The sequence below is a fragment of the Vicia villosa genome, linkage group LG1 (assembly GCF_029867415.1).
Source record: "Vicia villosa cultivar HV-30 ecotype Madison, WI linkage group LG1, Vvil1.0, whole genome shotgun sequence".
NCBI lineage: Eukaryota > Viridiplantae > Streptophyta > Magnoliopsida > Fabales > Fabaceae > Vicia > Vicia villosa.
This window is the reverse complement of record NC_081180.1, coordinates 159,084,253-159,107,786: the sequence shown is the minus strand read 5'-3', so window position 1 is coordinate 159,107,786 and position 23,534 is coordinate 159,084,253. Positions and strand designations below refer to the sequence as shown.

Below are 23,534 nucleotides of genomic sequence, written 5' to 3'. Positions count from 1 at the left end.
CTGTCTCAGAGCTATGACAATTACTTTATTGAAAGGCCCAATATTATTTGGAAAGCATAAAAGATTTAGTGAGTCATCAGATAGCGCCAACAATCACAATTTTATACTCAGGGCGGTTAAGATTTTTATTGCCAGCATCAGTGAGTCAGTTTTTCTGATCCTGCAAGTAAGTGACACTTTCAATTTTATTTTAAAAATATTTATATTATATCAATCTGCTAGATATTATTTTAGTTAAATATGATACTAACACAATTTTTTTTTTGACAAAAGCAAACTTAACTTCTTTCATTATTCAAATAATAGAAAATACAAGGAGGAATCTCGTCAAATAACATACGTCGAGTCTAAGAACTGGCCGCCTTAACTAAGGTATGAGCAACCAAGTTCGCTTGACGCTTAACAAACTTAACCTCAAAGTGGGGAAAATCTAGTAACAACAATTTAATAGAAGAAATAATAAGATTAAACTCTGAAGTGCCATGAGCATTAGATCTTAAACTCTGGACAACCAACTGAGAATCACTTTCAAACAGAACATAATCAAGGTGTTGGTTGATCACCCCATGGATAGCTTCTTTAAGGACTAAGGCTTCCACTTCTAGAATAGATAAAGTGCCACGATCCCAAGCTGTACCAGCAATAATAAAATCTCCATGATCATCCCGAAGGCACCACCCACGGTTCGTTGTGCCTACTTGACGGTTAAAACCTGCATCCACGTTACACTTAAAGAAACCACTCGATGGCTTATTCCAATGTAACAGATTCTCATGGTTACCGTCCGTGTGATGGACCTGTTGAGCAGAAAACCATTCCTGCCACTTATGCAAGGCCATCCAACCAAGTCTAGTAGCTTCTTCTTTCTCATTATGCCAAACCCAATCATTCCTATTCTTCCACAAACCCTCTATCATTACAGCTACCCTGCCAGCAAGGTATTTATCTTCCTTACTACAAATATCAATAATAACAGATTTAGCATCCGGAAGAGAGTGGAGACGGGGAACTATAACATCATACAAACCTGCTGCCCGCCAAGAAGAAATTGCTTCCAAACAACCAAAAAAGACATGCCAATCATCTTCAACGTCATTATCACAAAACGGACAATTAAGAACACAAGGAACATGGCGATGGCGGAGACGCACCCTTGTCGGAAGACAATCCCGACAAATTCTCCAAGGTAGATGTTTTACTCTAGTCGGAGCCGATATCTTCCATAAACTCTTCCAATTAAAATTCATGTCCACCCCCTATTTCTATTCCTCGCCTTCCTCCAAATACGGTACCCCGACCGGACACTGTATAAACCATCCTGTTCTTCCTTCCAAACCAATCTATCAACCGTTACCTCCTCAACCAAGGGAACTTGTAAGATATTTTTTGTAGCTGTAACATCAAATAAATCCCGAATAACTCTCATACTCCACTGTTTAACATTAGGCAGTAACAAATCCTTAACTGTAATGTTGTACGCACCTTGAACTTGCGGACCATCCAAACACCCTTCACAATTATCGCGAAGCCAAGGTTCATGCATGACCTTTATGTTACTACCATCACCTATACTCCACCTTCTACCCAACATAAGAACCGCCCTCGCTTTCCAAATACCACTCCAAACAAAACTGGGGTTATAACCAAGAGTAGCATCAAATAGAGAAGTTCTCGGAAAGTACCTGGCTTTGAAGATTCTAGATACAAGAGCCTGAGGATTAGACATAATAAACCATCCCTGTTTAGCTACCATAGCCATATTAAAAGCTTTAAAATCTCTAAAACCCAATCCGCCTTCCTCCTTCAAATCAGTCAACTTATCCCACGTCATCCATCTAATCCCCTTACTATGCGACCCACCTCCCCACCAGAAGGAATTAATCATTTTCTCAATGTCATCAATCACACCATCCGGAAGAAGAAAGACACTCATAATATAAGGTGGTAAAGCCTGGAGAACCGACTTAATCATGATCTCTTTACCTGCCCTGGATAATGACCTACCCCTCCAAGAATTAATACGCTTCCAGATACGATCTTTAATAAATGAAAAAGTTTCCTTCTTGCTTCGACCTATCACCGAAGGCAGCCCCAAGTACCTCCCTGTACCAAGAACATGACGGACCCCCATAACCTTAGCCAGATCCTCTTGAGCCGGGATGCTCAAGTTACGACTGAAGAAAACTTCCGATTTAGACATATTAATTTCTTGACCCGCCGCTTTAGCATATAAATCAAGTAACTCCATAATATGACGAACTTCTGAGAGTGTAGCCCTGCAAAAAAGAAAACAATCGTCAGCAAAAAATAGATGGGACACACTAGGTTCCCCTCTACAGATTTGGATACCATGGATGTCGCCCCTGGCCACATAGCTCTTTATGAGAGTAGAGAGACCTTCCGAAATAATAATGAAGAGATAAGGAGACAGTGGGTCTCCTTGCCTCAGTCCTCTTCCTGGTTCAATAGGTCCAACATAGTCCGAGTTTACCAGCACAGAATAGTTCACCGAAGTCACACACATCATCATCCAGTGGATCCACTTCTCAGCAAAACCCAATCTTTCAAGCATCCCTTTTAGAAATCCCTAATCCACCCTATCGTAAGCTTTACTAATGTCAATCTTTAAAGCTAACGACGCTTTCCTACCAACCGTTTTTCTTTTAAGATGATGGATAATTTCTGTAGCTAGCATTGCATTATGTAAAATAGATCTACCTTCCACAAACGCCGATTGTTCTTCAGACACACATTTATCCAACACAGTCTTGAGTCTATTTGCCAAATCTTTTGACACAATCTTATAAATCACATTACAAAGCGAAATGGGCCTGAAATCCTTCATTGTACTTGGTTGAGCACATTTGGGAATAAGGCAAATATTAGTGTCAGTCAGAGATGATTTTCCGCTGCGATGCAAGTACTTGATTGGCAGACAATGATTAATGATTTCGATATTGTTCTTCTACATGTGTGTTATGTATCTAAGTGATTGAGCATGATATACGTATGTGATTTTGTTGTTTAAAATGTGATGCTCTGAATCTTATGTTCTATTTGCTTTGAAATTTTGTACTCTGATATTCCTGTTTATTGTGGGGTAGATTTGGGGTGTTACATTAGTGGTATCAGAGCAGGTCGGTCTTGTCCGGCCACGTGTCGTGTCGTAGTGTAGTCTAACAAACGTATATTGTTGTTTGTGCTAATTGTTTTGTGTTGTAGTGAAGACTTGTGATGGCTGGGAGGAATGATGCTACAATAGCTGCTGCTTTGGAAGCAATGGCTCAAGCTTTGGAGAACCAACCGAATGGTGGAGAGAGTGCTGCTTCTCGGAGTTTGGCTACCTTCCAAAGAGAGAACCCTCTTGTGTTTAAGGGAACTTATGATCCTGATGGCGCATTGACATGGCTTAAGGAGATTGAGAGGATTTTTCGTGTCATGGATTGCACTCCTGAACAGAAGGTTCGGTATGGGACTCATATGCTAGCAGTTGAGGCGGATGATTGGTGGCTAGAGACCCGTAGGAGATTGGAAGCGAGTGGTGAGGAGATCTCTTGGATTGTGTTTCGCATGGAGTTCTTAAGGAAGTACTTTCCTGAAGATGTCCGTGGAAAGAAGGAAATTGAATTCCTTGAGCTAAGTCAAGGGAACAAATCTGTTGTGGAGTATGCTGCTAAGTTTGGTGAGTTGGCAAAGTTTTACCAACACTAAGATGGGCCTAATGGTGAGTTTTCCAAGTGCATTAAGTTTGAGAATGGGTTACGTCCGGAGATTAAGAAAGCCATTAGTTACCAGAAGATTCGCATCTTCGCTGATTTGGTTGATTGTTGTCGGATCTATGAAGAGGATAACAATGCTCATTACCGTGTGATAAGTGAGAAGAGGGGAAAGGGTTATCAAGGTCGTGGTAAGCCTTATGAAGCTTCGAGTGGAAAGGGCAAGCAAAAAGCGGTTAAGGGTAAGAGAACTAGTGGGGGAGATGCTCCTGCTGGTATTGTGTGCTTCAAGTGTGGCAAGGTTGGTCACAAGAGCACGTCGTGTAACGTTGATGCTAGAAGATGCTACCGTTGTCGGAAGTTTGGTCATGCATCGTCTGATTGTACGCATAAGGATATGGTGTGTTTCAACTGTGGTGAAGAAGGCCATATCGGAAGCAAGTGTTAGAAGCCCAAGAAGGAACAATCTAGTGGGAAGGTATTCGCCTTGTCGGGAACTCAGACCACTAGTGAGGATTCACTCATCAGAGGTACATGTTTCATTAATAGCATTCCTTTGATTACTATTATTGATACTGGTGCTACGCATTGCTTTATATCTGCTGATTGTGTTGTTAGATTGGGTCTGGTGTTATCTGCTATGAACGGAGAAATGGTTGTCGATACTCCGGCTAAGGGATCGGTGACTACTTCTCTTGTGTGTCTTAAGTGTCCCGTGTCAGTTTTCGATAGATACTTTCTTGTTGATTTTGTTTGCTTGCTGTTGAGAGGTTGGGATGTGATTTTGGGGATGAACTGGTTAGGGCATAACCATGTTCACATTAATTGTTTTGATAAGTCTGTGAGGTTTTCTTCTCCTGAAGAGGAAGGCTTAGAGTTGTTGTTGGCCAGACAGTTTCATTTGTTGATGAAAGAAGATGTTCAAGTGTTCGCGTTGGTTGCTTCAATGTCTGTTGAGAATCAGACTGTAATAGAAAGCTTGAAGGTAGTATGTGAATTTCCTGAAGTTTTCCCTGATGAAATTCCCGATGTGCCGCCTGAGAGAGAAGTTGAGTTCTCTATTGATCTTGTACCTGGTACTAGACCTGTGTCTAGGGCACCGTACAGGATGTCTGCCTTAGAGTTGTCTGAATTGAAGAAGCAATTGGAAGAGCTTCTTGAGAAGAGGTTCGTGAGACCTAGTGTGTCACCGTGGGGAGCTCTAGTGTTGTTGGTTAAGAAGAAAGATGGAAGTATGAGACTTTGTATTGATTATCGTCAGTTGAATAAGGTGACAATCAAGAACAAGTATCCACTTCCAAGAATTGATGACTTGATGGATCAATTGGTTGGTGCTCGTGTGTTTAGCAAGATTGATCTGAGGTCGGGTTACCATCAGATTAAAGTGAAAGATGAGGACATGCAGAAGACGGCTTTCAGAACACGTTATGGACATTATGAGTATTCCGTGATGCCCTTCGGTGTTACTAATGCACCTGAAGTATTTATGGAGTACATGAACCGCATTTTCCATGAGTATCTGGACCGTTTTGTGGTGGTGTTCATTGATGACATTTTGATTTACTCTAAATCAGAATCAGATCATGCTGAGCATTTGAAGTTGATATTGCAAGTCTTGAAAGAGAAGAAGTTGTATGCTAAGTTGTCAAAGTGTGAGTTCTGGCTGAAGGAAGTTAGTTTTCTGGGGCATGTCATTTCTAGTGATGGCATTGCCATGGATCCGTCTAAAGTTGATGCCGTGTTGAGATGGGAAACTCCTAAGTCGGCTACCGAGATTCGAAGCTTTTTGGGACTAGCTGGCTATTATAGAAGGTTCATTGAAGGTTTCTCTAAGTTAGCCCTTCCGTTGACTAAGTTGACTTGTAAGGGTAAGGCTTTCGTGTGGGATGTTTCTTGTGAAGAGATCTTTGTTGAGTTGAAGAAAAGGTTGACGTCGGCACCGATTTTGATATTGCCTAATCCGGAAGAATCATTCGTGGTCTATTGTGATGCTTCTAAGATGGGTTTAGGAGGTGTGCTCATGCAAAATGGTAAAGTTGTTACTTATGCGTCAAGACAGTTGAGAGTTCATGAGAAGAACTATCCTACGCATGATTTGGAACTCGCTGCTGTAGTGTTCGTATTGAAGATTTGGAGGCATTATCTTTATGGTTCTAGATTTGAAGTCTTTAGCGACCATAAGAGCTTAAAGTATTTGTTTGATCAGAAGGAATTGAATATGATACAACGAAGGTGGTTAGAACTGTTGAAAGATTATGATTTCAGTTTGAATTATCATCCAGGAAAGGCTAATGTTGTTGCCGATGCTTTGAGTCGCAAGACTTTGCATATGTCGGCAATGATGGTTAAGGAGTTAGAATTAATTGAGCAATTTCGAGATATGAGTTTGGTATGTGAAGTGACCCCTAAGAGTGTTCGATTGGGTATGTTGAAGATTAACAATGATTTTCTGGATAGTTTCAGAGAAGCCCATAAGTTGGATGTGAAATTGGTTGATTCGATGATTGGAGTCGATCAAGCTGAGAATGGTGATTTCAAGTTAGATGCGCACGGTGTGTTGAGATTCCGTGATCAGAGTTGTATTCCTGATGATGTGGATTTGAAAAGAGCTATTCTCGAGGAAGGTCATAGGAGTAATCTGAGTATTCATCCCGGAGCTACGAAGATGTACCAAGATTTGAAGAATTTGTTTTGGTGGCCTGGAATGAAGCGTGACATAGCTCAGTTTGTGTATGCATGTTTGACTTGTCAGAAGTCGAAGGTTGAACATCAGAAGCCTATCGGTTTAATGCAACCGTTAGAAGTTCCTGAATGGAAATGGGATAGTATTTCCATGGATTTTGTGACAAGTTTGCCGAATACCCTGAGAGGACATGATTCGATTTGGGTGATTGTTGATAGGCTTACAAAGTCGACTCATTTCATACGTATTAACATCACTTATCCAGTTGCGAGGTTGGCGGAGATTTATGTCCGTGTGATTGTGAAGTTGCATGGTGTTCCTTTGTGTATTGTTTCGGATAGAGATCCGAGGTTCACTTCAGATTTTTGGAAGAGCTTGCAAGAAGCGTTGGGTTCTAAGTTGAGGTTGAGTTCGGCGTATCATCCTCAAACCGATGGTCAAACGGAGAGAACGATTCAATCTTTGGAGGATTTGTTGAGATCTTGTGTTCTTGAGCAAGGAGGTATGTGGGATACTTATCTTCCATTGATCGAGTTCACATACAACAATAGTTACCATTCGAGTATCGATATGGCACCGTTTGAAGCGTTGTATGGTCGGAGATGTAGGACTCCGTTGTGTTGGCATGAATCGGGTGAGAGTGTAGTACTTGGACCGGAGATTGTTCGAGAAACTACCGAGAAGGTTAAGTTGATCCGTGAGAAGATGAAGGCTTCTCAGAGTAGGTAGAAGAGTTACCATGATAAGAGGAGGAAGGATTTGGAATTCCAAGCTGGTGATCATGTATTTTTAAGAGTTACGCCAACGACTGGTGTGGGAAGAGTCTTGAAGTCGAAGAAGCTAACTCCTTGTTTTATCGGACCATATCAGATTTCTGAGAGAGTTGGAAATGTGGCGTATAAAGTGGCCTTACCGCTTAATCTTTCGAATTTGCATGACGTGTTTCATGTGTCGCAACTTCGGAAGTATGTTTCGGATCCTTCGCATGTAATTCATATGGATGATGTACAAGTGCGGGATAATCTCACGGTGGAGACTATGCCTATAAGGATTGAGGATCGCGAGACGAAGACGCTTAGAGGCAAAGAGATTGCTTTGGTGAAGGTCGTTTGGTCGGGTGCTACCGGTGAAAGTATGACGTGGGAGTTGGAGAGCAAGATGCGCGAGTCGTATCATGAGTTATTCGATTGAGGTAATTTTCGAGGACGAAAATATTCTAAGTGGGGGAGAGTTGTAACGACCGTTTTTCTTTATTTATTTATTTGTGTGAGTTATGTGAATTAATTGTGAATTATGTGTTAATTATATGCTTAATTTCTTTTATGTTGTTTTATTTGGGAATTGTTAGTAAATAATATAAGATAGTAAGTGTTGTTGATTATTGGGCCTAAGTTGGTATTAGTAAGTGAGGGGTGTTAGTTAGAGCCCATTAGTAATTTAAGATAGTAAGGGTTTAACTAAAACAAGGGTTTTAGAGGAAATAAAAATTAGACGTTCATTTTGGGGTTTTTGGTGAAAGAAGAGAAGAGAGGAGAGAAGAGGAGAATCTCAAGGTTGAAGCTAGAGTTGTCTTCAATCCAAACCTAAGGTAAGGGTGGGATTCTTTCATGCTAAAGGGATGTATGATGATGTTTTGGGTGGGATTTAATTGTATGTTGCATCCATGGAAGTTGTGTGTAGAGATGTTAGGGTTTATGAACAAATGCTTGATTTGATGATTTGAAATGTGTTTGATTGATGTTTGATTATGTTATGATGTTATAAGACCCATAATAAGTGTTATAATTGTGTCTATAACATGTATTCTATTGTTATTCGTGATGCTTGGTGTTTTCCATCTTGATTGGGTTGAGTTTAGGGGTTTTGGGTTGAGTTTCGTATGCTGTTTTCTGTGTTTGGGGTTTTCTGAAAATCGCCAGTTCGCGCCGCGAACCCCTGTTGGCGCCGCGAACCTCTTGGCAGAAATTTGAGAAAAATTGGATTCGCTCAATTCGCGCCGCGAACCTTTTGGAAGAAACTTGAGAAAAATTGGATTCGCTCAGTTCGCGCCGCGAACCCCTGTTGGCGCCGCGAACCCCTGTTGGCGCCGCGAACTGCTTGGCAGAAACTTAGGGATTATTTGATTCACTCAGTTCGCGCCGCGAACCATGTTGGCGCCGCGAACCCTGTTTTGCAGAACTTTTCCTAAACTTCGAAATGATGTAACTTTTGAGCCGTAACTCCTTTTTAAGTGCCGTTTGAACCTACGTGAAACCCTAATTGATGTCTTTCCATTGAATATGCTTAGTATAACTTTGAATACTCTTGGAATCTTCTTGATTTGGATTTTGTTGACATTGGATATTCGGAATTGATTATGTCGTTTAAGTTGACCATGTCGTTTACGTGGATTGTGTTGTTCAAGTCGATTATGTCGTTAAGTGTGATTCTGAATGTGCATCATTGAGTCACATTCATTGCATTGTTTGAGATGGCCCTAATGGCAAATGTTTGAGACGGCCCAATGGCAATTGTTTGAGACAGGAGTTTTACTCCAATGGTACCACATGCATTTGCATTGTTCGAGTTGCATAAGTAAAGTCGTATGATGAGTCGTATTGGAATATTTGTGTGTGTATAACATGAATGTTATCTTGTGTTAATTTGATGGTTGTTTCGTTGAGCATATGTGATAAATGCCTATGTATGCCTTAATTGAGATTGATATTATTGTTGTCGGTAAGATGTTGAATGATGTGAATAGTAGTAAGTGATATATGTTGAGAAGTGGTGACCGATGTATGATTATTTCTCCGCTTTGAATATTATCATACACTTATTTATAATGAATGATATCTCACCCCTTCTGTTTGAATGTTACCCTCCGTTGGTAACGTGCAGGTAATGACGAGGAGTAGTCGTGTACCTATAGCTCGAGTCGGTGTGTGTCGATGCTCTGATACGTAGCACTCGGGGAACTTTGGATTACTTGTTTACGTTTTGTTTCTTGTGTTTATCCTTGTTAAACCTTGTCCTTATGTTATGCTGAGACTTTTTAGATGTATCGTGCCGTGTTTGGCCGTGATATTATGAGTTGTATTGTTGTTGACATATGATTTTCCGCTGCGATGCAACTACTTGATTGGCTGACAATGATTAATGATTTCGATATTGTTCTCCTACATGTGTGTTATGTATCTAAGTGATTGAGCATGATATACGTATGTGATTTTGTTGTTTAAAATGTGATGCTCTGAATCTTATGTTCTATTTGCTTTGAAATTTTGTACTCTGATATTCCTGTTTATTGTGGGGTAGATTTGGGGTGTTACAGGAGCGTTCGAAGCGAAGTAGTGATACCCCAACTATTTAGGTGTGGATCGAGACAACTAGAACTCCAAGGATTTTGATTGGACGAAGTGAAATTTTCTCAAAGTCTTGGTAATAGCAAACAGGATTGAGTAGGAGCCTTGTAAGTGAGATTCTCCGAAGGCGTTGAGTTGGGAATTAGTAGGTTTCAGTATCGATGATGCTGTCGGTGTTAGGTGTGACTGATGAGCTGATAGGACAGTTGAACCTTTGGAAGTGCGGACAGAGGAGTCAGACCTTTCTAATTACGCTAGTACGGACAGTAATTGGATGGGCGGAGTATTAGATCCTGATTCAACTTGGTGTACCTTAGAAAAAAGTGGTTACCTAGTGAAAGGTTGATGGAAGGTGCAAATGTGGCGATCTAAAATAGGGTAAATCTTGGATACCCGATTGGTGGGTGGAGACATGTTTTTCCGTTCTTATCATTTTGTATTTAAGTTTTAGAACTATGCTAGATGAAATATGAAATGATATAGAAGCGTGAATTGAAGTTGCCTAAGTTACTTGCTAGTCATGATTCATCTGACTCCGAGTGAAGCCATAGAACTACGCTTGGCGTTGGGCGTTCAGGTGAGTAAGAACTAGCATCTATCCGAAGTATCCGGGGGATGATCACAGTTGTGTTGATTGTTTGGAACTATAGTATTCCTATTCGAAATGGATTATCCTTATAATCTCTTATGCATGCATGGGACGAGTGACTGCGCGCATGGCATAGTAATCCGAACAAGAATCTTAACTCTTCGTGTCTGGCTTATTGCCTTCTGAGTAAGTAAACCTTGATGAGCAGAACTCTTAAGGTTTTAGCGTCCTGAGGATTATGATGGGAAGGAATTACGGAGCCAACCCATTGGAGACCTATTCAGACACCTGTTGGTTGGGACTACAGGATACGCGTGGAGATCATTATACGCCACGCAGGTAGGTTACCAGATGCATGGCCTCGGAGTTAGACCACCATGTTGGTACTACCGGACGGATATAGTGCTGCAGTATAACTATCGTACACAAGATGCGTGAGTCATCCTTCCTACGCGTGTAGGACAGAAGTGAAATGAAGCTCAAGGTAGGAAATCTGATTCGGTACTCGTGAGACGTAGACCCAGACTCTCATAAGGTATGTGGGATAAGGATCCAGATGTCGCGCTTGATAGTAGAGGAATAACTAAACAGGCGATGGTGAAATGGATCAAGACCGATACTGAGTTTATAGAGACTCTGAGTGATCGTGCTCGCGCGACTTAGAGTCAGACTATACCTCGCAGACGCTCTTGTTTCGTAAAGTGATAAGTTGGAAGTTGTGCACGTGTGGCTAGTGTGGATCTTATGGGTGATCATGATATCCTGGTCAACATTTTGAGTGTCTATCCTATGCCATTGGCGACCAGTGATAGAATAGGCAAAGTGCATTTTAGATCAGCTCGATGTGTGATGTATCTGGTAGAGTGTTGGTAGATACTCTACGTAAAGAAATGTCAATCTTGGTAAAGCATGGACATCTTGGTTTGAGAAGTGCTAAGGAGTCTATAAGAGAGATGTTTGAAGTGCAAAGTGCAATTTCTTGCATTGTGGCTACACTCTGACTGTTAGAAGCACTGCAACGAAGGATGCAGCCGAGGAAGTCAGTTTAGTGTCAAATTCAGGAGTGAAAAGGCATTAGATGACTATGTGGTTGGAGTGTGATTCTGGGAGGATTGTTATATCAGTAGGTTGCACGAGATATCTGTGGTGTCGTTTTTTTTACCTCCCCGTTTCACTTGGGAGGACGGCACGCTAGACCCTTCACGCGAAATTTGGAAGGAGAATGCGCCCGTGGTGGGATGAATTTTATTTCAGTTCTTCCTACGATATCACACGAACTTTCTTATTTGTCCTACGAGTAGGAAAGGGGAAAAAAGATCTCAACTAAACCCTAGGAGTTTGCTAAGTGTGGGGATTCACCTAGACTAGAAATTCTGGAGTCCGGGGGGTCAGTTATACATAGGGAAGAGTTTAAGCACCCTACATATCTGTAGTACTCTACAAGAACCTTCTCTGTGTCTAAATGTGTTGGTGCTGCTAATGATTATTGGGAAAGTTTCTCCTTTGTATTAGGAGAAGGAATTGAATTGAATAAAAGAAAGACAGACAGACAGACTGACTATTTTTGGTATTTTATTAGCTCGCTGAGATTCCTTGTGAACCTCATGCCTACATATCCCTAATGGAAGTCAGAGCTTAATGTAGTTCGAGGAACTAATTAATTATTAATTATTTTTTGGGTGCCTTGCTTGAAGCTCAAGGTTGAAGCTTGAATTAAATCTCTATTTACAGTAAAGAGACATGAAGTCATCTTTATAGAGAGGTATTTCTACTATTCCACCACAAACATTTTAAAGTGAGAGAAAAGCTGAATTCATTTCATTAAGATAGGGACCTTACTTGTATGTTTGCAAGTATGCCAGTCGCGTTCTCTTAAATGAAAGAAAGATTCTCATCCAAATTAGGGAAAGTGTACAAGTCTGGGTTTGTTTGCCTCAGAGCATGCCTTTCAGAGTCCTAAATGGGAGAATGTTTGAAATTGAAATGTTTGTTTGAATGTGGTGAGATAGAGGAAAGATCTCTTTATAGAGATAAGCTATGTCTATCTACTGTTTGAAAGATTTGATTTTTTAGTTGGCTTGTATGAGGCCCAAGCTTGAGGCTTTTTTTGATTGTTTTTATTGACTTTGGGAGATAACTCTACTGGGGGTTAATTACAGGGAATTTGTGTTCTATACAAAGCCCAGAATTGAGGCTGACTCTAGTTGGAGAGTGTTTATTTTCTGCCTTGTACAAAGCCCAAGGTTGTGGCTGACTGAGTATGAATGACTCTAATAGGGAAAAGATCCTAGATGTTAGGAATCTTTGGCACATGAAGTATGGTTTATCTGCCTTGTACAAAGCCCAAGGTTGTGGCTACCTGAATGATGAAGGACTCACTGGGGAGACTCTATTATCTGCCTTGCACAATGCCCAAGGTTGAGGCTGACTATTAACAGGGGAGTTTTATTGTTTTGGTGCCTTGTATGAAGCCCAAGGTTGAGGCTAACTATTTTTGTTGGATTTTGACTCTACTGAAGGATTTATTTATTAAAAGACTGGTTTTTTTTGGAAGCTAACCCTTTCCAGGGGTTTTGTTCTCAGCTGGTGAGTTTATCTTTTTTAAGAATGAGGTTTTCTGGAAGCTAACCCTTTCCAGGGGTTTTAACTGCTGGAGAATTTATCTTTTGAAAAGAATGATTTTTGGAAGCTAACCCTTTCCAGGGGTTTTATTCTTTTAAACAGGTTTTTATTAATTGACTTTGGAGGCTAACCCTTTCCAGGGGTTTTGACTCTTTTTTAGGGAAATTATCTCTTAAGAGAATGAAAGGATTGATTTTGGAGGCTAACCCTTTCCAGGGGTTTTTATTAAAATGATGGCAGAAAGATTATCTAATGAGACTTCTTGTTTAAAGCCCAAGATGAAGGCTGACACTGACTGAGGATAAACAAAACATGGATCCTAGACTCTGCTAAGGAAGATTAATGAAGATAAGGGTGACAGAGACTGTCCATGCCTCTCATTCCAAAAGGTGTACTCAATGTAAAATTGAGACGAACTTAGCTTGTTTAAAGTCTGGCTTAAATTGGAAGAAACTCACCAGGGTATGTTAAAAGGTGACTAAAGACCTGTTCCTATGTTTATAAGAAACCTGATGGGTCCTTGTATACAAGCTCAAGAGGAAGCGGGAAATGCTTTTAAAAAGCCTGTGGGTCCTTGTACAAAGCCCAAGAGGAGGCTAATCGAGGGTCATCGAGGGTCCTTGTTATAGCACAAGAGAAAGCTATGTAGTTTTGAACTTATTTTGGCTCTGAGCAAATGGGTAAGAGGTTTCACCGGGAATAATTCCTCTTGGGTGGATGTGTCCTATTTTTTTGGATTCTAAGGTTTTTGCCAAGATGTTTCACCGGGAATAATTCATCTTAGGGGTTTGAACTACAGATCTTTAATTAGGAAAGAGCCTTCACCGGGAAGACATTCTCAATCCTAGGCCATATTCCTATAATATATATAGTTTAACTGTCCTAAGGTTTATACTCAGACGTAGTTCTAAACAAATATATGTACAGTTTATATTTGACAGTAATTTAAACAAAGACTGTAAATTGAAAGCTTGTAAAGCCTAACCTGGATGGAGTGGAGGCCTTTGAAGAAGTATGTACAAAGCCTTACCAGCAATTGATGGATAACAGTTGAATATATATGATAAACAGTTAATGGTTTTTGAAAACAAAAGAAGTGAAGATGGACATAGGTCACATAGGTATCTGAAGAGTTTCACCGGGAATAATGCCCTTCAAATACCAGAAGAATGTTTTGAAAACAGAAAGAAGATTTTGTAAATACAGTTTTGGAAAACAAACTAAGAAAAGAAAAAGGTGTTGGGACTTACACTCTATTAGAGGCTCACTTAAAAATGATTTACTGTTTATGAAAACAGTTGAAAAGATACGAGGTTCTGTTGTTTGAAAACCTCGATCGTCTGTTTACTTTGAAGTTTGAACATAGTTTGAATTTTGACAAAAGTCAACTTAATTGAAGTACAGACAAAATCTATACCTAATTAAGACCTAAATGATTAGGGTTTTTAACACTAAAACACTTATGAAATGTTAGGTTTTTTTTGAAATTTTAATGAAAACATATATTAAAATATACTTTAAAAATACTTAAAACAACAACATTTTTAACCTAATAAAAATATATAAAATAAATAATATTTTTTATGATTTTTTTGATTATTTATAAAATATATATTAATCAATAAGTGCATAAAAAATGAATTAAAAAGGAGTTAATTTGATAGGTTAACTAATTGGTTAAAGTTGTGAAGAAATTAAATGGAAAAGGTGATAAAAAATGGTTTTGTCACCTAGAGGGCTTGAACTCGCGCCCTCCAAGTCATTGGCCAAAACTCCCACCATCTGGGCTACGCGCGCAGTTTGTTATTCACACGCATCCAACATAATATATTTTAAAACAAGCCAGAAGATTCAAATTTGTGCGCGCCATGTTCATCTTCTTCCTCGAGCTCAAAGATTTTCAAATTTCTAACTCTCTGGTTTCTCAACCAAATGGCATGATGTAAACATCAATCTTGTGCCAAATTCCCTCACGAATTCAAATATGTAACTAACATTTATTTATATTAGCTATAACTATCTAATTTCTCAGAGAACTCTAAGAACACATGAACCCTAAATTTGAAATTAAATGACAAACAAGATGAATAAATGAATGATGATAGAGGGTTTTCAATCCTCTGATGATGCTGAACAAGATAGAATCGAGCTTTATCACAAAGAGTACTTAAATTAAAGAGGTGGAGTTCAAAAACTTACCTCTGAAACTGAAGGTCGTACGAGTGATGGAGAACTTCTGGGCTTGTGTGAATGATCCTAAAAGCTTCCTTGGGACTCAGTGATGCTAACTGGATGTTTATTGTGGCCTGAATCCTTTTGAATTTCTCTACTCGACTCCTTCGACTTGAGCTTCAAGTGAACATGGAGGATAATGAATCTGCAGTTACAGATGAGCTGCGACCATCTGGATAGCTTCACTACCTCCTATGGAACGTGTTTGGATGACTGGCTTTGCTTGGAACCTCCTGAATTACTCTGTGGACCTCCAACTGCAAATGCTCCAAAGTGAAAGCAACAATGGCGTTCCTCCACTTACAGAAGTGATCCAGGTGCTTGGATCACCTCAAATGAACCCCCTTGAGATGTTAGAATGCTTACTTTCCAAAGAAGAGCTCTAGTTTGAAGAAAATGATTCTTCTTGCCAAAGAACTTTGAAAAACCATAAGCATGAGAAGAGAAAGAGAAAGCAAGGATTATGGTTGCTTTGGTGTGTTTTCTGAATGAGAAAGAGCCCTCTATTTATAGGCAATTGATTCAGAGCAATTGTGTATAGTGAGCTTGCTTAGTGAAGTGAGTTTGGTTTCTTAGCCATGAAGAAAATTTGAAAATATCCCAAATGCAATGATGCATTTTCGGGCTAGCTTCCCCAACCATTGATCTTGCATGATCTTAGGGAACATTTCTGATTCAGAGGAGGGTTCTAATTGGCTTAGAGCAAGATTCCTTGATGATTCACCATTTGCCATAAATTCAAAAATGCAATCATTACACAATCACATGCCTTTGTTTTTGGGAATCTTCTCTAATCCTTATGCAATGATGAATTTGGATGTATGGCATATTTTCAGATGCATTAGAGGTCGTGTAGCATCCATAAGTGAGGTCATGTGCACAAAATTTCAAAGTTCAAAAATGAGGCATGACCTATAATTTCACTGCATGAGGCCAACTTTGAACAAGCATAACTCTTAGCTCAAAATGAATTTGGAGAAGGTTGAACACAATTTGGAAAGCCCTAAACATCTACTTCAAATCATTAGTTTATGGTTCCTTCAGAATCCTTTGGAAAATTTGTGAAAAATGAGGCCAAAGTTGGAAGAAAACTAGGTTAAAACACTTAGAAAATTTTCTAAGTCTTTATGACCTAAAACTTCAAAATTTCCAAATCTCTTAAATGGTTGATCTTTTGAAAAAAGTTCCATTGTAAGATGATGTTTTAATTTTCAAGATCTACAACTTTCATGTTGGAAGTTTTTTGAGTTGTGTAGGTGAAATTTTGAGTTCCCACAATGCCCTCAAAAACCCTAATTCCCGACTTTTTGCTCCTTGAAGATTCTTCTTGAATTTATTTGGTCAAATGACTTTAATATCCATATATTGATGATATTGATCTTTGAAAGTCATGGTTTGACCAAAAATCTTAAAAGTCAAAGGTGATCCCATACAGTTGACTTTTTCCAAATAAAGTGAGATTTTGGACTTTTGTGTGGAATTAAGATCTTCTCCTCAAATGAGTGATGTAAATGGGTTATATTGAGGTAGTAGAGGTTCTTTAATCATGTCTTGAGTTTTGGATCCATGCCCTGATTAAAAGTCAACTATCCAGATGAATTAGGTTAAAAACCCTAATTGTCGACCAGATGAAATTGGTGACTGTGGATCTTGAATTGAGGTGTGATGTCCATTGGATCTTATTGTATGGATCATTTGAAGATGATTGAAGTCTTTAATAGATGTCCTGGAGCTTTTTAGGGTTTCCCAAAGGTGATCCCTGATTTCAGTCCTCGATAGGCTCAAAAACCCTAGTATGGTGACCTGAGTAAACCTGTACTCAGATGACTGGGTGTCTAATCAATCATAGGTGAATATAAAAGTGAAGATTTTGATTCCTATGATTTTGTTAGAGACCAATCCTTCTATTGATTGATCCTTTGCCTGAGTTTTCTTGTCTTCGAACATCCTTGATTAAATGCCAAATGAAGAAGTGACTGCTCTGGGTACTTGCTTTGACCTGATGAAAATCCTGAAGATATGTCATCTCAGGGGGGTCAAAAATTAGGGTATGACAATATCAGAGGGGATACTACGCTAATAGGATGAAGCCTTTTGGTTTGAAAGAAGCGATGTAAAACTCTCAGAGTTATCGTAAGCTGCAATGCGTTTATGAAGGGATCGTTATATTGAGTAAGTAACAAGACTTGTTGGACGGGAAGACATAACAGTTATGCGGTGTGGGAATCGATGGCGATAGATGAATTTCCAAGTTATTGAGTATTTGGATTTCGGCACCATGGAACCAAAGCGTGCGACTAAAATTGTGTTAGATGGACCTAAACCTAGAAGGATAGAGTTAGTGGAGACTTGGTTCTAGGGAGTACGAAACCTCGAGGGGTAGTTGACGACAGGTATATATAAAGTTCCGGCATGTGTTGTGTAGTAAGGGAATTAAGTGGGCTATATGCATGGTGTAATTTAGAGGATTTCAAGAAGTGTGTGTGTGTAACACTCGAGGCCGAAGAAGGCGGCGGGTGGATACACCGCATGTAATAACCGAGGCCGAAGAAGTCAAGTTTAGTCGCCACATCGGAATGAGAGAGATACTGATGCTGTGCAGGTATGGGACTGCATGGTTGAAGGAAAGCTTATAAGGATTGATGTGTACTACCTATACCAACAAGATGAAACTTCTTTTCGGTAGCCCGTTCCATAAGAACTCCACAGTTAAGCGTGCTTGACTTTGAGAGATTTAAGGATGGATGACCTTCTAGGAAGTTTCCAAGAAAGTGTGCGAGTGAGGTCAAAGCATGCTAAAAAGACCCGTGATGGTTGTGGGGTCAGTCGATCGTCCCGAAATCAATCTGGGGCATTACTGTGTGAGTGGTTGAAATCATAGTAGCGCAACGGGTAAAAGAAGAATCGGATAAGTCTGAGGTAGGAATGAATGGATTATTTGTAGGATTTTATGTTGGGCTGAAAGTATCTTCCTAAGGGAAATTGTCAAAGCAGCGTTTCGTTCATTCCAGTCTCTCGAGGATCCACCATAAACTTGAGAGATGTTGTCAATGGGCCAGCTTGGGAAGACACTTTATAGATGGCACGTGGTTCGATATTCGTAGATCATCAATTGAGCTTGTAAGCACCAAGGGTGGGACAGAGTATCGTGACCACTGAAATGCTGAAGACCAGTGAGGATTCTCAACTGGCGCAAGTTCTTCGTGGTTATGTCTTGTGCACTGTGATCGTGCATGAAGAGTTGGACAATGATCGCAGGTTAACGGTTGGAATTCACCATTCGTCAGTGGAATCTTGTGTGAAGTTGTTGAATGTCAAGGCTATAGTTGCAAGATGTTACACCTTCGTGGTTTGTGGTGACAATTATTATGTCTAAACTGGAGTAAGGGTTGAAGTAAGGAGATTCAGTGTTATAAGTAAAGGAAACTTGGGACAACCATCATAATACTTTGGAAGAAGTTAAGACCAAGGAATTTGGCTAACACCTAACGACATTGTATGGACTCATGTGAAGAGTAATTTGAAGTGTCGTCGCAGAAAGGAATATTGTGGCAGGAATTCTTGAATGGGAAGTAATTCAAGGAGCTGAGTGAATCAGTAATGTGTGTTGAACACGGGTGAGCACACCAGAGATTGAACGACAGATAATTTGACACGAGTGACTGCTAAGATTCTGGAGCTATAGAATGGTCCAGTATAGAACAGTGAAGATTTGGGACCTTGGAAAGGTCTTGTAATAGATATGTCAAGGCGAAGTACCGAAAAAGTTCTGTGCATGAGGATTAAGGTTTTGATCATGAACAATGGAACGTAAGTGTTTAGCAGATTGTATTTCCTCCGATGGAGTTACGCTCAGGCAGAGTCGTAAGGCTATTTGTACGAGGAGTGTAAGGAACATTCATCCCCTTGTTAGGAGAGATATGAAGAGTTTGTTTTCGTGGTGATCGAAAAGAATTCGAGGACGAATTCTATTTAAGGGGGGAATGTAATAACTCGATTCTTTGACACCAATAATTATCATCTAATTGGTTAAATGATAGTTAGTGGATATATTGATCTTATTCCATATTAATCTAAGAAGGATTACTAAGAGAGTAAGTGGATTAGTTAGAATCAAACAAGGTGGCATCTTGGTAGTTATAGCATAGTTAGAGGGCATAATGGACATTTGTTTCTAGTTGCATGGGAACATAAGGGCGTGTTTGGTGGTAGAGTCATACAAGCCAAATTTATTAAGGAAAGAGAGAGGAAGAGCTTATGAGCAAAAGGAGAGAGAGGTTCATATCTCCATTTTCGTACACCATGGACAGCACTCACAAAACAGGTCATAACTTCTTGCTCATAACTCCGATTGTAACAATTCTAGTCTTGTTGGAAAGCTTACGAATTTCTCTTCAATTTGCGTATAAGATTCCTGCTCATAGCTTGTTTATTGAAGGAGATAATCAAGTTTGAAGATTAGTGATCCATGTTGAATGTGAAGAGGAATGGGTTACGAGTTTGGTGAACTTGAAGGTGAAGTTTGTGTCAAGAAGGGAGTTCAATGGTGTCATACCACAATTTTTGACCCGCGTTTTATGTGTCCATTTGCATTTCATTTGAAAAATTCAAAAAAAATATATGTGTGTTCATTTTACGTGTTTTATTAGTTTTTTCATTTAATAACTTTGTCTTGCTCATTTTTACTAACTTTTGATTTAGAATTAATTTGAATTCAATTTAGTTTTAGATTGAATCTTATTAATTTTTTAAATTCAAGTATCTTTGTTACATTTTATTTTTTGTTATTATTTTATTGTCATTTTATTTTAGGTGAAAGGAAGGATCAATTGCAAAAATGTCCATTGAGTACAAGTCTTTTGAAAAGCCCAAGTGAATTTAATTGAAGGCCCATGTTCAAGTCCACGCCATGTTTCTCCAAGAGTGAGCCATCAAGCTATTTCAAGTTGAGCCATTTATCCTGATAAGGCTAAGTTCATGTGGGGACCATTCACAAAGGAATTTTCACGACTTAGGCAGCAAAACAAATTGAACAAAAGCAAAAAATTTCTTCACTTCGGTCACGATTTCATCACCGCATTGCCAGTTCACCACCCCTTCACGAATTCTTCATTGATTCACACACTTTAGCCAACTCACACGTATTTCAAATCTTCATTCACCATCTATAAATAAGAGATTGATCACACTGAAAAAAGAGGAGGAAAAAATGTAGAGAAATGCTGCCAAATTGAAAACCATTTCCTCCAAAACTTATCTCCAATCCACCGTAAATATTCATTCATCAATAAACCTGTAAAACAGAGCCACAAATCTCATCTTCTCCACGCCTCCTTCGACGCATCTTCAAACAACATCTCACTGAAATTTCTTCAAAACACCAAACTCATACATACCACAACCTTCATAATCTGAACCTGCTTCATAAACTAACCTTCATCATCAAACCTTCGATCCATACATCATCCTCTTTCAACATTCAATTCCATCTTCCTCATAAGATTACCGACTCACAAAAACTCACCACCATTCATCAAAATCGCACCCGCAAAATAGAATACCGACGAAACCGGATTCATCAATCTTCATCGTTCAACTTCGCGTCATCACCATATCAGATTCTCACAAATCCGAAACGAAGCACTTCAACGATTCTGCTTGAAAATCAGTTCCGCAACTCATCATTGCTCGTCATCATCTTCAAGTCGGCATCGAATCACCAAACAACAATTTCTTAGATCGTAACCGGCCCCGGCCCAAGCTATAGGCAAGCTAGGCAATTGCCTAGGGCCTCATATTTTATTTGCCAATAATACTCAATATATACTAAATGCTTCTATTAGTATATTTACCTATAGACATGCTAGGCAATTGTTAGAGTTTATTTACCTTCTTTTCCTATAAATTAACAATAAATATTACTAGTCACATACCCATTACATCAGTTTCAATGTGACTTTTACGTGACAATAAATAGCAATAAATGTTACTACCCAGTAGCAATATATCATTTCTTTCTTATTCAGTATAATTTCATTTTCATAATTTACTATTACTCATTCACTCTCTCAAGAGTATATTATTAAATTTATAAAAATAATACAAGTATAATTAATGCACCAATTATTAATTTTTGTGTTTGTAAAAAAACTTTAATATCAAGAATGATTCAAAAAAAATTAAATATATTGATTTAATTATTAATTAAAAAATATATTAATTAAACATAATTGATTATAACAATTTAATAAATAATTTTGTTTTTGTAAAGTAAAATATTAATTTAAAAAATATATTAATTAAAGATAATTGATCATAATAGTTTAATAAATAATTTTGTTTTTTTAAAGTAAAATATTAATTTAAAATATAATTATCGACAAAAAAAATTCATTTTAAAATTCGCCTTAAGCCTCCATATGTGTTGGACCGGCACTGATCGTAACGCAACATCACCGCCATCAACGATTCAGCACGATTTCCATCATCTTCAACAAACCAATCGGAACCTACAACAGAAACAATTCAACATCGCCATCACGTCACACTCAACAACAACGAAACCGATCGCAATTCAACTCCAACATTAACAAATTACACGATGCACACACCTCTTTTCCTTTTATGTCATTTGCTTATGTATCTTTGAATTGTTGATGAGAGGTTATTTTTATATGTTGTTGATTCACTATGCTTGAATGTTGGTGTAGATGTTATGTTCTTGTGCAAGGAAGAAGGGTAACAAGGAGCTGAGAAATGCTGAAATCAGAGAGTTGGTCTGAGTGAGAAACATTGAGAAGAAGGAGAGAAGTGATATTGAGAGGTGATGAGGTACAGAGGAAAGATGGAGAAAATTTTAGCGTGTAAGAGAAAGAGAGAGGTGGACGGTGGGAATCCCTTTTTGAGTTGCTAGGTCTTTTCTTGGTATGTTCAAATCTGCTTTGTGTCATACCCCAAAATTTGCCTCCTTCATTTCATCTACAATGATTCAAAGATTGGGGTTCTATACAAACAACATTCCTAGTAAAGAGCCTCCTGAGGCTAGGGTTTGAGGTTCTCTTGGAGAGATCAATAAGATAAGGTTCTCAATCAAAGGTCTATGGTTCATAATGATCTAAGATAACTCTATGGCAAAAGTCAAGGCTCGACTCCAAAGGTCACCTGCTCAAGCAACTCCATGATCCACAGTCAACTGGATTAAACCTAAAGTCAATCATAATCCAAGCATGGTCCAAACCTCTGATAATTGGTCAAACATCAAGTATAGAGGTGTATATCAATCATTTGATCAAAGGTTGATCATGATTTATCAGTAGAAACTCAGAGATGAACAAATACAAAAAGGTTCAAATTAGGGTTTCTCTATGAGAAAGTCAACTCAACTTTGACTAACCATAACTTCCACATGGAACATCCAAATTTCCCCACTCAAAGCCTATTTTGTAGGAAATTAGATTCCCTACAACGTTGTCTCTCACAAGCCAAGACCAGAAATGCTTCATTTAAGAGATATGATGCAAAAGATTACAGGTCATTTTCAGGCATCCTTCAAAAACAGTTTTTTGTCAAAGAAGATATGATCAAGATAAAAGCTCCAAATGAAATATATGTTCCAAGGTGGATTATAGAGGACATCTTGAGGTTTCCAAAAAGTCCTAGAACTCTCACATACCTTAAAAATTGAGGGAGATACGCCTCGTCAAAATTGGGCGATTTTGAAGGAAATGTGTAACACCCCAATTCTACCCAAAGCATTTAGGCAAGAAAATATCAGAGTATTAAAATTTCATACAACACAATCAGGATGTTACACTAAGTAACCAAACAAACACCTGGAAAATAAACGGACATCAACGATGCCAAACGCATACACACCTGCCAATAAAATGATACATAACACACGGAAGATATGAACATATATATATATATACATATATCTCTCACTCTCAAAGAGGAGTTTTCCAAAATAAAGTGTTTACAATACACATCAACACATTAAACACATATACATGTTCAAAGAGTCATATATAAATAAATAACAACAGACTCCCGACTCCCCGGTGTTACGTATCAGAGCGACCGACAAGACCAACTGGAGAACTACCTCTTCCAAAAGACTCCCAAAGCGGCTAATCTGCAGGATGCCACTCAAGCATCAAATCAGCAGAAGGGTGAGAATATAATTCATAATGAAAGCATGACAATTATAGTAATGCCAACAAGTATCATCAATAATCATACAACAAAGTAATCCACTCATTCAACCACAATCAATATATAAGTAATGTGACACATGAATGATAACATAATTATAAAGACAGACAATGATGAATGAGACTCAACTATGC

The 23,534-nt window shown here is 38.8% G+C and overlaps 2 protein-coding genes across 2 annotated transcripts; one reads left to right on the top strand and one right to left on the bottom strand.

The window, feature by feature from the left end:
* Window positions 1-347: 347 nt before the first annotated feature.
* LOC131658296 (uncharacterized) lies at window positions 348-1,247 on the bottom strand. Its single transcript, XM_058927607.1, has one exon. The coding sequence runs from the start codon at window positions 1,245-1,247 to the stop codon at window positions 348-350; it is 900 nt and encodes a 299-aa protein (XP_058783590.1).
* A 2,801-nt stretch (window positions 1,248-4,048) lies between these two features.
* On the top strand, window positions 4,049-21,968 carry LOC131658277 (uncharacterized). The gene is made up of 4 exons (XM_058927591.1): window positions 4,049-4,194; window positions 4,335-4,514; window positions 4,563-4,701; window positions 21,897-21,968. The coding sequence occupies exons 1-4, from the start codon at window positions 4,049-4,051 to the stop codon at window positions 21,966-21,968; spliced, it is 537 nt and encodes a 178-aa protein (XP_058783574.1).
* Window positions 21,969-23,534: the final 1,566 nt, after the last annotated feature.